Genomic DNA, 12,534 nt, shown 5'->3' with positions numbered 1-12,534 from the left:
CAAGCTTATATAAAACAACGATGGGTGAAATTGGAAGGTCTCGAATTGAAATAAATAATTTCAATGCGTTAACAACAGTGTTGTCAAATTCATTCAATTTGAAAAGTGGTTACTTGAGAATAAATTTAAGAAAGCTAGAAGACAATTCGTAGGGTCTAAATTGGAATTAGAAAAAAAATCAGCCATCAACGTAATATGTGAAACAGGATAGTTATTGTTTTGCAATGAAAATTATTTGCAACAATAGTGGGTTATTTTGAAAAGGTTTTTGAAGTATCTTTCGATCTGAAGATAGCTTTAGATTTTACAAGATATTCATAATGAGCAACTTGCAAGAGTTTGGACGTTTATGTTCTTAAAACGCATATTGAATGGCGTTTTTTTAAACTCATTATTTTCTACTAGTGAAGTTAATTATTTTTTTATTCCTTATTCTTTAATTCCAATCATTTCATATCAGTTCATTACATTGAAATGGAGTTTCTCTTCTTGGCTATAATTTAATACAGTTTTTTAGTTTACGTTTTCTACCTGTTTTGCACAAAATTACTTCACAAGGCCTGGGGTTATTAATTCTGGTTTCATATTATATTAAACACGATAAATTTACGCTTTCAAGTATCACTGATATTATAACTAATTATACATTTTTGTTTCCATAGTGTCTATCGCGTGCATTTTTTTAGCAGCAATATCAAACAAGCTATTGATTTTGTCAATAATCCATACATAAATAACTTCCTGTTTGAGAAAGGAGTTTCACATTCAGATATAAATTTATCTGTGAGGCATTTAAATTTATTTTGTTTCATACTGCAACCTGGAATATGAAGTGTATTGACGGTAGGTTTCTTTCTGCTTGTCTAAGACTCATTCTTTTCAATCGTTTCATAAAAAATACATGTTTTTTTTCCATTCTGATACCTGTTTCATTAAATGGACGAGAGGATGCTGCGCATTTCTCAGAAGTCTCCAAATGGTAGTCTTTTACTAGCGTTTATAGGCAGTGAATTTTCCGAAAAAATTTACTCATTATTGATTTCCATTTCATCTTTACTCAAATTTAGAGCCGACTTATGAAAAGATAAATATCCTTTGTCAAAAGTTGTATGTCTTGATTATACTCTTTCAGATAATGATATTTCTTATGACGGGGTTCATCCAAACATAAAATGAATCAAAAACCTTGTGAATAATATTCGGCACTATAATGTCTTTAACAACCTAGGTGCAGCACAGAATGTGATCCAACCTCGAAAAATTCCAAATTATCACAATATTGTTTCAGTTCAATAATGTGAAAGATATGAGAATTTGTTTTTTAACATTAGTAGTTCTTATTTTTCGGATAAATTTGCACAAAAATCACTTCATAGTCATTAGGAGAAGTTTAACTAAAGCAAAACATTCGTTATACAAAATTGAGCTGGAGTGTAAAAATTTTGCGCCCAAAGCTGTTTGTTTTCTTTGAAATTTGGTTTTGAGAAAAACGTTACTACTTTTTGGAGATGTTGAAAAAAATCCTGGACCTTTTAATATATCGAAGTTGTCGACTTTTGATAAAGTACTAGATCCATCCCAAAAATGTATGAAATTTTTTCTCATAAATGCACGTAGCATACAAAATAAGCATGAAGACCTTTTGAATTTGATTCAACAACTAGATTCACAAACAATAATTATAGTAACCGAAACACGGGTTTCAGAGAAGCAGGACACCAATTTTAATATTAGTATTGAACATCTTTTCTTACAAAAAACTAGATCAAAACAAACGGGAGTTCAGCGAGGTTGGGGCGTTGGATTCCCAGACACTTCAATGTTAAACGTAAGAAAGAGTTTGAGATAGCTAATGCATTTTTTTGAATCAAAGTGGCTCGAAATTATTGAGCCTTTGAACGATAAATGTCTGGTGAATAACAGTGAACAATCCGAGTAAAAATTTTTCCGATTTTTTCTTAAACGTGTTGAGTGTTGAAGTATCTAATGCTGTTTCCTTAACAGACAATCTTCTTCTATTTGGTGACTACAACATTGATCAATTCAATAAAAAGATAAAAGAAATACTTGATAACTTTACATCTGGTCTGGCACTTAACCCAACAAATGTGGACACACCCAATCGAATCAGCAGAACTAATAAATCGCTTATCGATCACTGCTTCATGACAAAAAATCAAATTGTAGAATGAAAAGTTTGTTTGGCGCCCATTGAGGTTGACTACAACATCATATTTAATTAGAGTGATTTCGAAATGATAGGGAGGGACGAAGATAGATATTTTTTTTAGAAGAAACATGAAATTTTTCTTGGGGGAAAAACTCAACAGGGGCTTCTGCGGACAGGCGACCTATGTATCAACAGGAAAGATGTGATTAAATGTTTCCAAAGTTTAATGAAATTTTCCAAATTAAACTTGATCAACATGCACTTATACAGATCTGTGATTCTTCAGAAAAACAAAACAAAAAAATTTGATGAACCATGGATATCCAAGGAACTCAAAAAATTAATAGCAGAAAAACTTCATTTGTACAATAAACACAAATTTTCTCGAAACTATGATGTTCTTGACGAGTCAAAAAAATGCCGTAACCTAATGAATCGAAAACTACCAGATTCACATCCCAAATATTCTCTTAATTTTTTTAAGCAATGTGAAACATCGAAGCAGAAATGGAATATCATCAAAAAAAATTACGAAACCACAAACAAGGTATTAATATGTCTGAAACTGAAATAAACGGAGCCGAGACCGTTGCCAAAAACGCAATCTGCAATGTATTTAACAAATCTTTTGCGGAAATGGGCAAATATTCTGGTAATTTCGTTCCTATCAATATCCATAAATTGGACCACTGTTCTGAAAATTTCATTTTTAGAGTATTGACTTTAAAAGAAATCTGAAATATTATTGACAGTTTAGAAAACAAAAAAACCCCGGGTCCAGGATTTGTCCATGCGTGGGCTTTAAAGGCGGCGAATTACGCAATTGGTACTCAACTTCAGTTTGTTTTTAATGAATGTGTTCAAAACAGTGTCTTTCCAACTATTCTAAAACATGCATATGTTACACCAATTCACAAAAGAGGATCAAGAACACAAGTGTGCAACCATCGACCAATTTCGGTCACACCAACTTTTGCTAAGCTTTTTGAGAAGCTTCCCCTTTTCCAAATGACGGATCACATTAATAAAATTAATCTGTTGAAGAAAGAGCAATTTGGATTCCAAAAACGAAATATCTTCACCAGATGCAGTATTGGTTTTCACTGCGACGGTAATAGAAAAGCATGAAATGGGAAAAAACACTGCAGCAATTTTCTTAGACCTTGCAAAAGCATTCAATTCAATTACACAAAAAAAATTTTAAAAAAGAAGAGTGCTTCAACTTCTCTGAGCCTGCAATTCAATCCTTGAAATCTATTCTCGAAGAAAGATCACAAAGCGTCAAAATAGGCACCGAGGTCTCAGAATACATTTTGGTTAATCGTGGAGAACCGCAAGGCACAATATTAGGACCCCTAATTTTTTTTATACGTCAACAATTTTTCAGAAAAAAAGTGACTTTGAGCTTGTTCAATTTGCAGACGATACTAGTATTTTATATGAACCCGGAGAAACAATTGTAACGAATATTGAACATATTTTATTGAAAATGGACAGTTACTTACATGAAAATCAACTCACGTTGAATGCTGATAAAACAGAACAATTTTATTTTTCTACCAGGGACGAATTAGAACCAAAAGTTACTTTCAACGGAAATTTAATAAAATCTGCTGAGATTGGTTGTTATCTAGGAATACATCTTGACTCAAAATTGACTTTGGAAGCATATCTTAATGTAGTTGTAGAAAGAATGGCGGCCGCCATTTGCTCACTATATCCTGTAAGAAACCATATACATTTTGAAGTAAGGCTGCAAGTTTTCAAATCTTTAGTCCTGTCTCTTTTGTCATTCAGTGGAGTTTATTTACAAACATTGTCAGCAAAAAACATACAGCGTATAAATCGGCAGATTAATTGGGGCATAAAAGTGTGTTATATGCGTCGTAAATTCGATCATTGTCGTGATAATCTTCTCAAATTGCATGTCTTACCAGCTTAAGTAATTATTTCAAAGTGTAGTATATTGAAACTCCACACAGACTTGAGTCAGAGGATAGTATCAGAAACATTTTAAAAATGTGCAAACCACCAACAGTTAAAACAGAACAAACGGACAAAACAGCTGATAATAAGAACGCAAAAGTATACTAAGCAGAGTAAAAGATCTTGATTTTGAAGAGCATACAAAAATCGAATAAGTTACTTTTTAACGTAAGAGCGACGGAGAACAAAAAAGCTTTAACAGAGTTTTTGCCACGTCAGCATGAAAATTTTCCAATAGATAGACAGTTAGGATCATTCGTGTCTTATTTTTATATATAGTGGAACGAACAGCTTAATGGGCAACATCAATTAATAACCAGAAGATTAAAGTATAATTTTGATTATTTCAATAAATATTCCTGATTATTCTGAAGGCATGTAAACATTAACCTTTCGGTTATATTTTTAATTTACATGTTTGAAAAAAAGATTCAAAACTGTCTTTGATGGTTGAAACTACACAGGCAAGCTTACTCCTAATATATGACGTTTGGATATTTTTAAGGAGCTGCATTTCTTCCACGTATCGTTTGTTTGGCGGCAGCGATGGGTGGATTTGGTGGATTGGTGGACTGCTACTACCACAAGATGGACAAATGTGAGAGTGACTGGTCATGCTACTATTCGCATGGATACAATGAAAACATCCACTGCTGCCTCGATGATCACTGCCACTTAAACTGTGCATGGTACGATTTTAACTTCATGGAAATTTTGAACTGATCAAGGAAGTTTTCAATTGTTCATGGAGATTTTGAACGGTTAATCTAATTTTTAACTGTTCATGGTAGCTTTTAACACTTTTTTTGGAACTCTTCACATGAAAGTTTTTACTTCAACTCTGCAGACAAAATAATTCGACTCATTTACTGTGCCTAAGGTTGTGCATGAGGAAATTAACTGTTCAGACAATGTTATTACTGATTCAGAGTACTCGTGTCAAGTTTTCAACTGTACAGGGAACATAAGTCGCAGAGTAATATATGGTAGTTTAGATCAAGAGATAGTTTCTATTTTTTTTGTGCTTTTAGATCGGCCATTCAAATGAACAGACCGGTCGTAAACCGGAAGTGGCATGAAAAGACAAAAGACATACCTAAATAAACTGTTCAGACATTGAAAATTGTCTCATAATGACAACACGCCTCTCTCTCAAGCGGCCTGCAAACAGTTTTAATTTTTGTGTTTTAATTCTACAGCACATTAAATTCTCCAGAGTCTTCAGCGTTACGTTTTGTTATCACCTGCTCCAGTTTAAAAGTTTGGGTCCGGAATCTCTGGTTATAGTCAATTGAACGTTTTGTAGTGCTACAAGGAAGGAACAAAGTATAGTATAACATCAAAATTTTGCGTGCCAATTGCAGACTAATGAAAAGGGTTGATAGAGGTGAAGGGTTAGAGAGGTGAGGAGGGGGGGGGGCATATGGTTGAATCTTACACGGTAGGCAGTTTGTGAAAGATATTAGCGAGATTTTGCCAGATGGCTGTGATTGTTCGACTATTCTTTCAAGGAAAAGCTAACAATGACGTCAGACAAACAAAATTTCGAAGTGAACAGTGGGTTGACCTTTAGAAGAATGACTTTTTGAAACGTTCTAAACTGCGCAATCTGAGTTTCATCCGAGATTGATTTTTGACTTGACAATTGAGCTTATTTCAAATTTACTTTGAGTTTTTTTTTCACTTATCATTATATTACTTTGTTTCTTATACTGTGAGTTGTGTACTGGATCGAGTTGTGTAATGGAGTGCTCTGGAACGAGTCCTTCTGCAGGTTCTGCAAATGTCGTTAGTAAGCCCGAAGAAGAGGTAAAAAGTCTGTCCAATGAAGTTAGGGATCTAAAAATCCGAGTCGGACAACAAGAAAAAATTATTGCTAATTTAAAAAACCAACAGCAAAACATAAATAATCGCTTACGTGCACAGGAGAGGTACTCTAGGAAGGACAGTTTACTGATAGTTAACCCTCCCTTCGATGCTAACAGGGTTCAGAACGTTACCAGCGAAACGCTCAAATTTTTTCAAAATTATCTGGGTGTGAAAATTCAATACGATGCTATTAAAGCATGCCATGTTGTGCCAAGTACTGTTAACAACATAATGCCGACCGTCATATGCAAATTTCTGTATTTTGAGGACAAAACAATGATCTACAAAAAACGCAGAGCACTGAGAAACAAAAAAATCAAACAAATAGCAAAAATATCGATTTGAACGAGCCCTTACCGGAATGCGAGGCAGCTATCAATGCCGAAGCTAAACGACGCGACTTAATAACCAGCACAAACAACTGTGTCGTTTCAGTGTTAGTAGACAATGGTAGAGGAAAAAACGAATTTGTCAGAGTTACGGAAATTGACGAGTTAGATAATCTTAACGTTTTCAAACGAAAAAGAAACAATTGTGACGACGAAGACGAGTTTTGCCCTGCTGCAAAGAAACAAAACAAACAATCGCAAAACTAAAAAGAAACGGTCTGGCGCAAGACTAGATTATAACTGGTATTTGAACATGAACTCAATTATTTTTTTTTGTTTCGTATTTACTTGCTAACTTGTTAAAATCATTGTTAAAACAAATGTTATACTTTGTTGATGTATTGGGAATAACTGAGAGCTGTTTCCTGCCTACAAAATAATAGGGGAAATGCACTATATTTGGTGAATCGTTCCTTCTTAAGCTTTTCTTGTTTTTTTTTGAAATATTGCTTCATGAAGAAACAAAATGGGGGAAGAAGTATAACATAAACAAGAAAAAAAAATAAAGAAAGAAGAAAATTCATTCTGATACTCTGCTCGTGATTTCCGCGAGCAAGTTTCAAGCTGACTGTGATTTCCGCAGTCATCTAGTCTGAAACAAGAGTATAGAGATGAAAAAAAAAGTTCTGTGATTTCCGCGGAACATTATTATTTATACTGCATATTAAAGATAGCACCTAAAATAAACAAACTTTCACCCAGTGATCAAAGTCATTCTTACATAAAGGAGTGCAATTTTTTTTTAACAAAAATGAAAAAAAGAAGGAAAAAATGTCACTGGACGTCCTCTAAGTTAAATTTTAACCTTCTTTGCTTCAAATTTTTCAAAATGCTTGAAAACAAAACATGAACTTTTTTTTTATTTTTTTTTTCAAATACATTTTTTTTATTATTTTTTTATCTCAAATTGCTAATGATTTCATTAGTCAAAGTTGATTGCTCAGATTGTGTAGCTGAACTATTCTCTTATGGTCGTCATAGACAAAATGTTACTGGGCGAAACCAAGCAGGTTATCATGCTACAGAACATACGTTCACTAACAAAAAACTTTGATGAACTCACTTTGGAAACTGCGTCTCTGAAAGAAAAACCTATAGCAATCTGCCTAACAGAGACATGGCTTAAAGATAAGTTCTCATCAAATATTTTTCACATAGATGGTTATGATGAACTGGTTTCAAGCAATAGGGAAAAAAGAGGTGGAGGTGTTGCAATTTTTGTACAAAATAAATTTAATGTTAAAATACGCGGGTCTCTAAACCTGAATAATATACAAGCGGTTAGTGTTTACTTCAGTATTGGAACAAAAAAGTTATCAATGACTTGTGTTTATATACCACCTAATGCCACCACGATTGCTACTTTTGACGTTCTTAGTACCTACTTGGAACAACATATTAGCGATCCGCAAAGCCTGCATGTGCTGTGCAGTGACTTTAATGTAAATTTTATATCTAAAGGGAACAAACAATCATATTTAAGGGAATTGACCCAAACATTTGACCTAAAATTGGTAAGTGAGAACCTCATTACACGCGAAACAAAAAATTCAAGTTCTTATATTGACCTGTTCTTTACAAGTTTTGAATCAGAGGTTACCAGCCAAAGAACAAAAATAACTGATCACTATTCACTTTTACTTAAATTGAAGAATAAAACCAACTTAGAAACAGAAAATAATTTTTTTCAATCGAGAAATTGGGCAAAACTTGAAAATCCTCTTCTTCAGGAAAAAATTAGTTTCGTTCTGTGGCAGCGATTAAAACAAATTGATTCTACCGAAAAAGAAATTAATGATAAATTCAAATGTTCACAAAGAACTGTGCAAGAAGCATTAGATCACTATTTACCTAAGACAACAAGAAAACATGTGTAAAAGATCTGGATTGACAACGAAGTCAAAAACGCTGCCGCAAAGAAAAAAGGTTGTGGAGGAATGCACTCAAAGCTCAATCAATATCGGCCAATAACGAATACAAACAACAGTGCAGGAAGGTAAAAATTTTGATAAAAAACAAAATGAAGACTTTTTCTCAAAATCAAATTGAAAAAGGTGCAGCAAACACAAACCGAAACTTTTTTAAAGTTTATGGTGACATAACAGGCAAAAAAATTTAAAATCGTGGAAAAATACCATCTCAAGATGAAGTCAACCATTTAAATGATTTTTTTTACATCAATTGGAAGGAAAATGAACGCACATTTACCAACGAAATTGTTTCTAAAAACAACCGATAAAGCAGAACAATCTATGTTTCTTGCCGATATTACAGACAAGGAAGTTTTTGATATCATTAATAATGCTCCGAATAAGTACAGTGAGGACTGTTGACCTCAATTACTACTGCATCAAGAAATTTTCTAATGTCCTGAGTCCTTTTCTCTCAAAATGGTTCAATGAATGTTTCAATCTTGGCGTGTTCCCTGATTGTCTTAAAATTGCAAAAGTTTTCCCACTTCACAAATCTGGAGATAAGAGTATACCATCAAATTTTAGGCCTATTTCCTTATTACCAACCATAGCAAAGATCTTCGAGAAATTGCTTCAGGGAAGAATTATCTCTTTTTTAGTGAAATTTAATCTGCTCTCAAGCTCCCAGTTTGGTTTCAGGGCCAAAAAAAGTACAATTGACGATGTTTTGTTTCTGATTGAACTCTTGCGACAAAAATTATCTGAGAAATCCGTTATGTCTGTTTGCACATTCCTGGATCTCAAAAAAGCTTTTGATACGGTAGACCATACAATACTATTAGACAAATGTTGTAATATTGGTTTGAGAGGTCATGTTTTCAATATACTTAAATCATACCTAACTAACCGCTCTCAGTTTGTTCAAATTGCAGAAGTTGTTTCAAGTACTGCTTTTGTTGATATTGGAGTTCCCCAGGGATCGGTTCTCGGTCCTCTGCTTTTCATAATATACGTGAATGATTTGAGCAATACGCAAGATGTTGACAATTTAACTAATCTTGAATCTAATATCATACTTTTTGCAGATGACACAGTTATTGAAACTTCAGCCACCGCCGAAGAGGTTGTGATGAAACACAAAACTCAATTACAAAAATGTAATCAGTGGTTAACTAATAATAAATTGACAATCAATACTGAAAAAACAAAATCAATGTTTTTTGGGAAAATTAAAACTTACTCCAAAAAAGAACAGATTAACATCGATAAAGAGAGAATTGAAAACGTTGACTCAATACGTTATCTTGGAATAACAATAGATAATAAATTGTCTTTCAAAAATCATATTGATGTGGCTAACCAAAAATTAATAAAGTTCATTGGACTGTTCTATAGACTGAGAAAATTTCTTAGTAAAAGTCAAATGATTCAGGTTTTTAAAAGTTATTTTCAGCCGGTAGTGCAATATGGTATACTGATTTATGGAAATTCTGTTTTGTCAGATATTTCATTGATAGACTCAAAATTAAAAAAACTCATAAGGATAATTTTCAATAAAAGAAAGTTCAACTCAGTGAGTGATCTAAGGAGAAAATTTAACCTGTTTTTAGCAAAAGAACTACACTTGTACGAAGTACTTAAACTGTTAATAAAAATGCTAAGAGACGAATGTGTTGTTAGTCATGTCAAATCTTACTTGAATGATAACGAATTAAACAGAGTAAAAAAAGAAGAAAAACAACAATGTTTCTTGATTGCGGTGATCGAAAAAATGTGACAAACCGATTGAGGTTTAAGGTCCGAAAAATGTTGAAATTGTTGGTTTTTCTGGAACCTTCCTTTGTAAATACGGTTTTAGAAATGACAAATCAAAAAATAAAACATATTTGCCATATGTTTTTAAGAAATTACATAATTGACAACCAAGACTTCTCAAGTTATTTTTTTTGAGTACGTCTAATTGTAGCCCCCTGCACTCAATTCTCGGTTTATTTACATTTTTTTTTGAAATTTTTTTTTGTTTTAACCAACCATGATTTAGTTCAATTACTATAGTAATTTTCTTTCGGTTCTTAATCAACAGTTCTTTGATATTCCTATATTGTGAGGCACCTGAAAACGGATCAACTGATGATCTAATGGTGTGCTCTTTTTCTGTTGAACTTCATTGTACATATATTTTGTGCACAGTAAAATAAACTTCTTTTGTGTTGCTCGATAACAGAAAATGAACAATTTATTATTACTTTGGGAAAAGATTTGACGCCATTTTTAAGCTCTTCTCTTTTTTATGGAGCCCCTGCGCGGTGTCGTCGAATGCTATTCTCTCAAATACATTTTTTAAAAATAAATTTTGATGGTTCTCCATTGATAGCTTGATTGTGAGATTTATACCCTACACTGATAGCTGAAAACATTTGCCAGCTAGCAAATGTTTTCAGCTATCAGTGTAGGGTATAAATCGCACAATCAAGCTATCAATGGAGAACCCTCAAAATTTATTTTTAAAAAATGTATTTGAGCGAATAGTATTCCCGACACCGCGCACAGGCTCATCAGTTTCAAACACAATCTCATCTTTTATTGTTGAAAGTTTCTGAAATCTGCATCCTTCTTCCGAAAAAGAGCAACCCATCACAAAATTTGAAGGACTCTCGGTATGCAGATAATTATACTTTATTTACACTTTATTTCATATTGTTTATTTTCAATAAAATCTGAATCAAAAATAATTGCGGATGTTAAAAGCATCGCAGTAGGAGAGACTAACCAGCTTTGCGGCTAGCTTGTCTAAAATTTAACGCAAAATAAGCTCACTTGTATTTCTCAGGGGTTTAATACGAAACCACTGTTAGATATCATATTAAATTCAATTTCATTCGATTTCAGAGCAAATATTTTATGTGGGTTCTGATAGTTGCATTTTTCATATAATTGTTCAATGTTGACAATTTTTTGTAAATTTTTGGTTGTTTATCCCAGCATATTTTGAGCAAAATTAAAGCCTTTAAGTGAAAAAAATCAATTTAAGTTAAAAAAATTCTCTTAACTATAATTTATTCACATGACGTCTCAGGTTTTCCAACTCACTGCGTCATGTGAACACTTCAAAGGGGCACTCGAGTGAAGTCGTATTCTTGAAATTAGCTCGAATACCGCGAGACTTCAACTGCATCGATCTGAAAATTGACATCCATTGCTTGCAGCTACGTTTTTGCGTATTAACGTTATTTTTATAAAGTAATATTTATATTGACTAAAAAATTAACAAAGCAAAAAATAGATTAAGCTTTCACTCTACCAACTGTAGACAGCGTACTCCAAATGCAAGAATTTCAAGAAAAAAAATGGTCAGACAATTAAAATATGTTCATAGCCACTAAATTTTTATTGATCAAACTATGTTGACAGAGCATCATCTCCACTTTTATATGATATATATAGAATTGATTCAACTTACGCAGTGTTAGAGATATGCAACGGGGATTTTGGTTGCGTTCTGTGAAAACTTACTAACCATGAAACGAGTCATATAAGGCAGGATGCACTGTTTCATTCTTTTACTGCCATGGGAGTCAAAAAGAATGCTCTCCTTGGAAAACTTATTTTCCATGAAACGCACCATATATGGAAACTTAGTTATCATAGCAAGATCATAAAACGGAAATGTGTATGGACTTTTATGGACCATATATGGTCCGTTATATGGTAAGTAAGTTTGGTCAACCCGGGCGGGCAATTTTATACCCCGCTTCAATTAACCATGTCAAATATTCATACAGAATAGAGTGTATGTTGAAATCAGACCTGAGTTAACTTAACTCTACGACATGTAGTTTATGTCTTAGTCTATTTCGGATTAGTCAATGTGGTGTTGAACATATGAACACTTAATCTCCATCAGTAATGTTCCAAGCATTTTTTAAAATAATTGGTCCGCACAATAATACTTTTCTATCAAAGTACTCAACTTTTTAATTTTTTAGAACCTAAAACTGCGTTATGCCGTAATTTACACCGAATTTCATGCACAGTGTACCACCTATTATTTTGTAAGACTCTTTCCTTATCTTGCAAAATTCATGAACTAAAATTCATTCGAGACTTTGCAAAATAGATAGTAGTTTTTACAACCCATCAGGTTCTTGAAGACTCTTGCATGGTAGCCAGTTCATGCAAGATGACTGCAACAATTTGCAGAACGGCC

The 12,534-nt window shown here is 33.2% G+C and overlaps 1 protein-coding gene across 1 annotated transcript in view; it reads left to right on the top strand.

Moving 5' to 3' along the window:
- The first annotated feature begins 506 nt into the window (after positions 1 to 506).
- LOC142351884 (uncharacterized) overlaps positions 507 to 12,534 on the top strand; it is a 28,215-nt gene continuing 16,187 nt past the window's right edge. Inside the window, exons 1-2 of the mRNA XM_075404126.1 lie at positions 507 to 843; positions 4,662 to 4,845. Coding sequence (XP_075260241.1) covers positions 828 to 843; positions 4,662 to 4,845 — 200 coding nt within the window. The 5' untranslated portion in view covers positions 507 to 827. The remainder of the gene's footprint in view (positions 844 to 4,661; positions 4,846 to 12,534) is intronic.

The sequence above is a fragment of the Convolutriloba macropyga genome, chromosome 13 (genome assembly GCF_964194025.1).
Source record: "Convolutriloba macropyga chromosome 13, txConMacr16.3, whole genome shotgun sequence".
In the NCBI taxonomy this organism is placed as follows: Eukaryota; Metazoa; Xenacoelomorpha; order Acoela; family Convolutidae; genus Convolutriloba; species Convolutriloba macropyga.
This window is presented reverse-complemented; position numbering and strand designations above follow the sequence as displayed.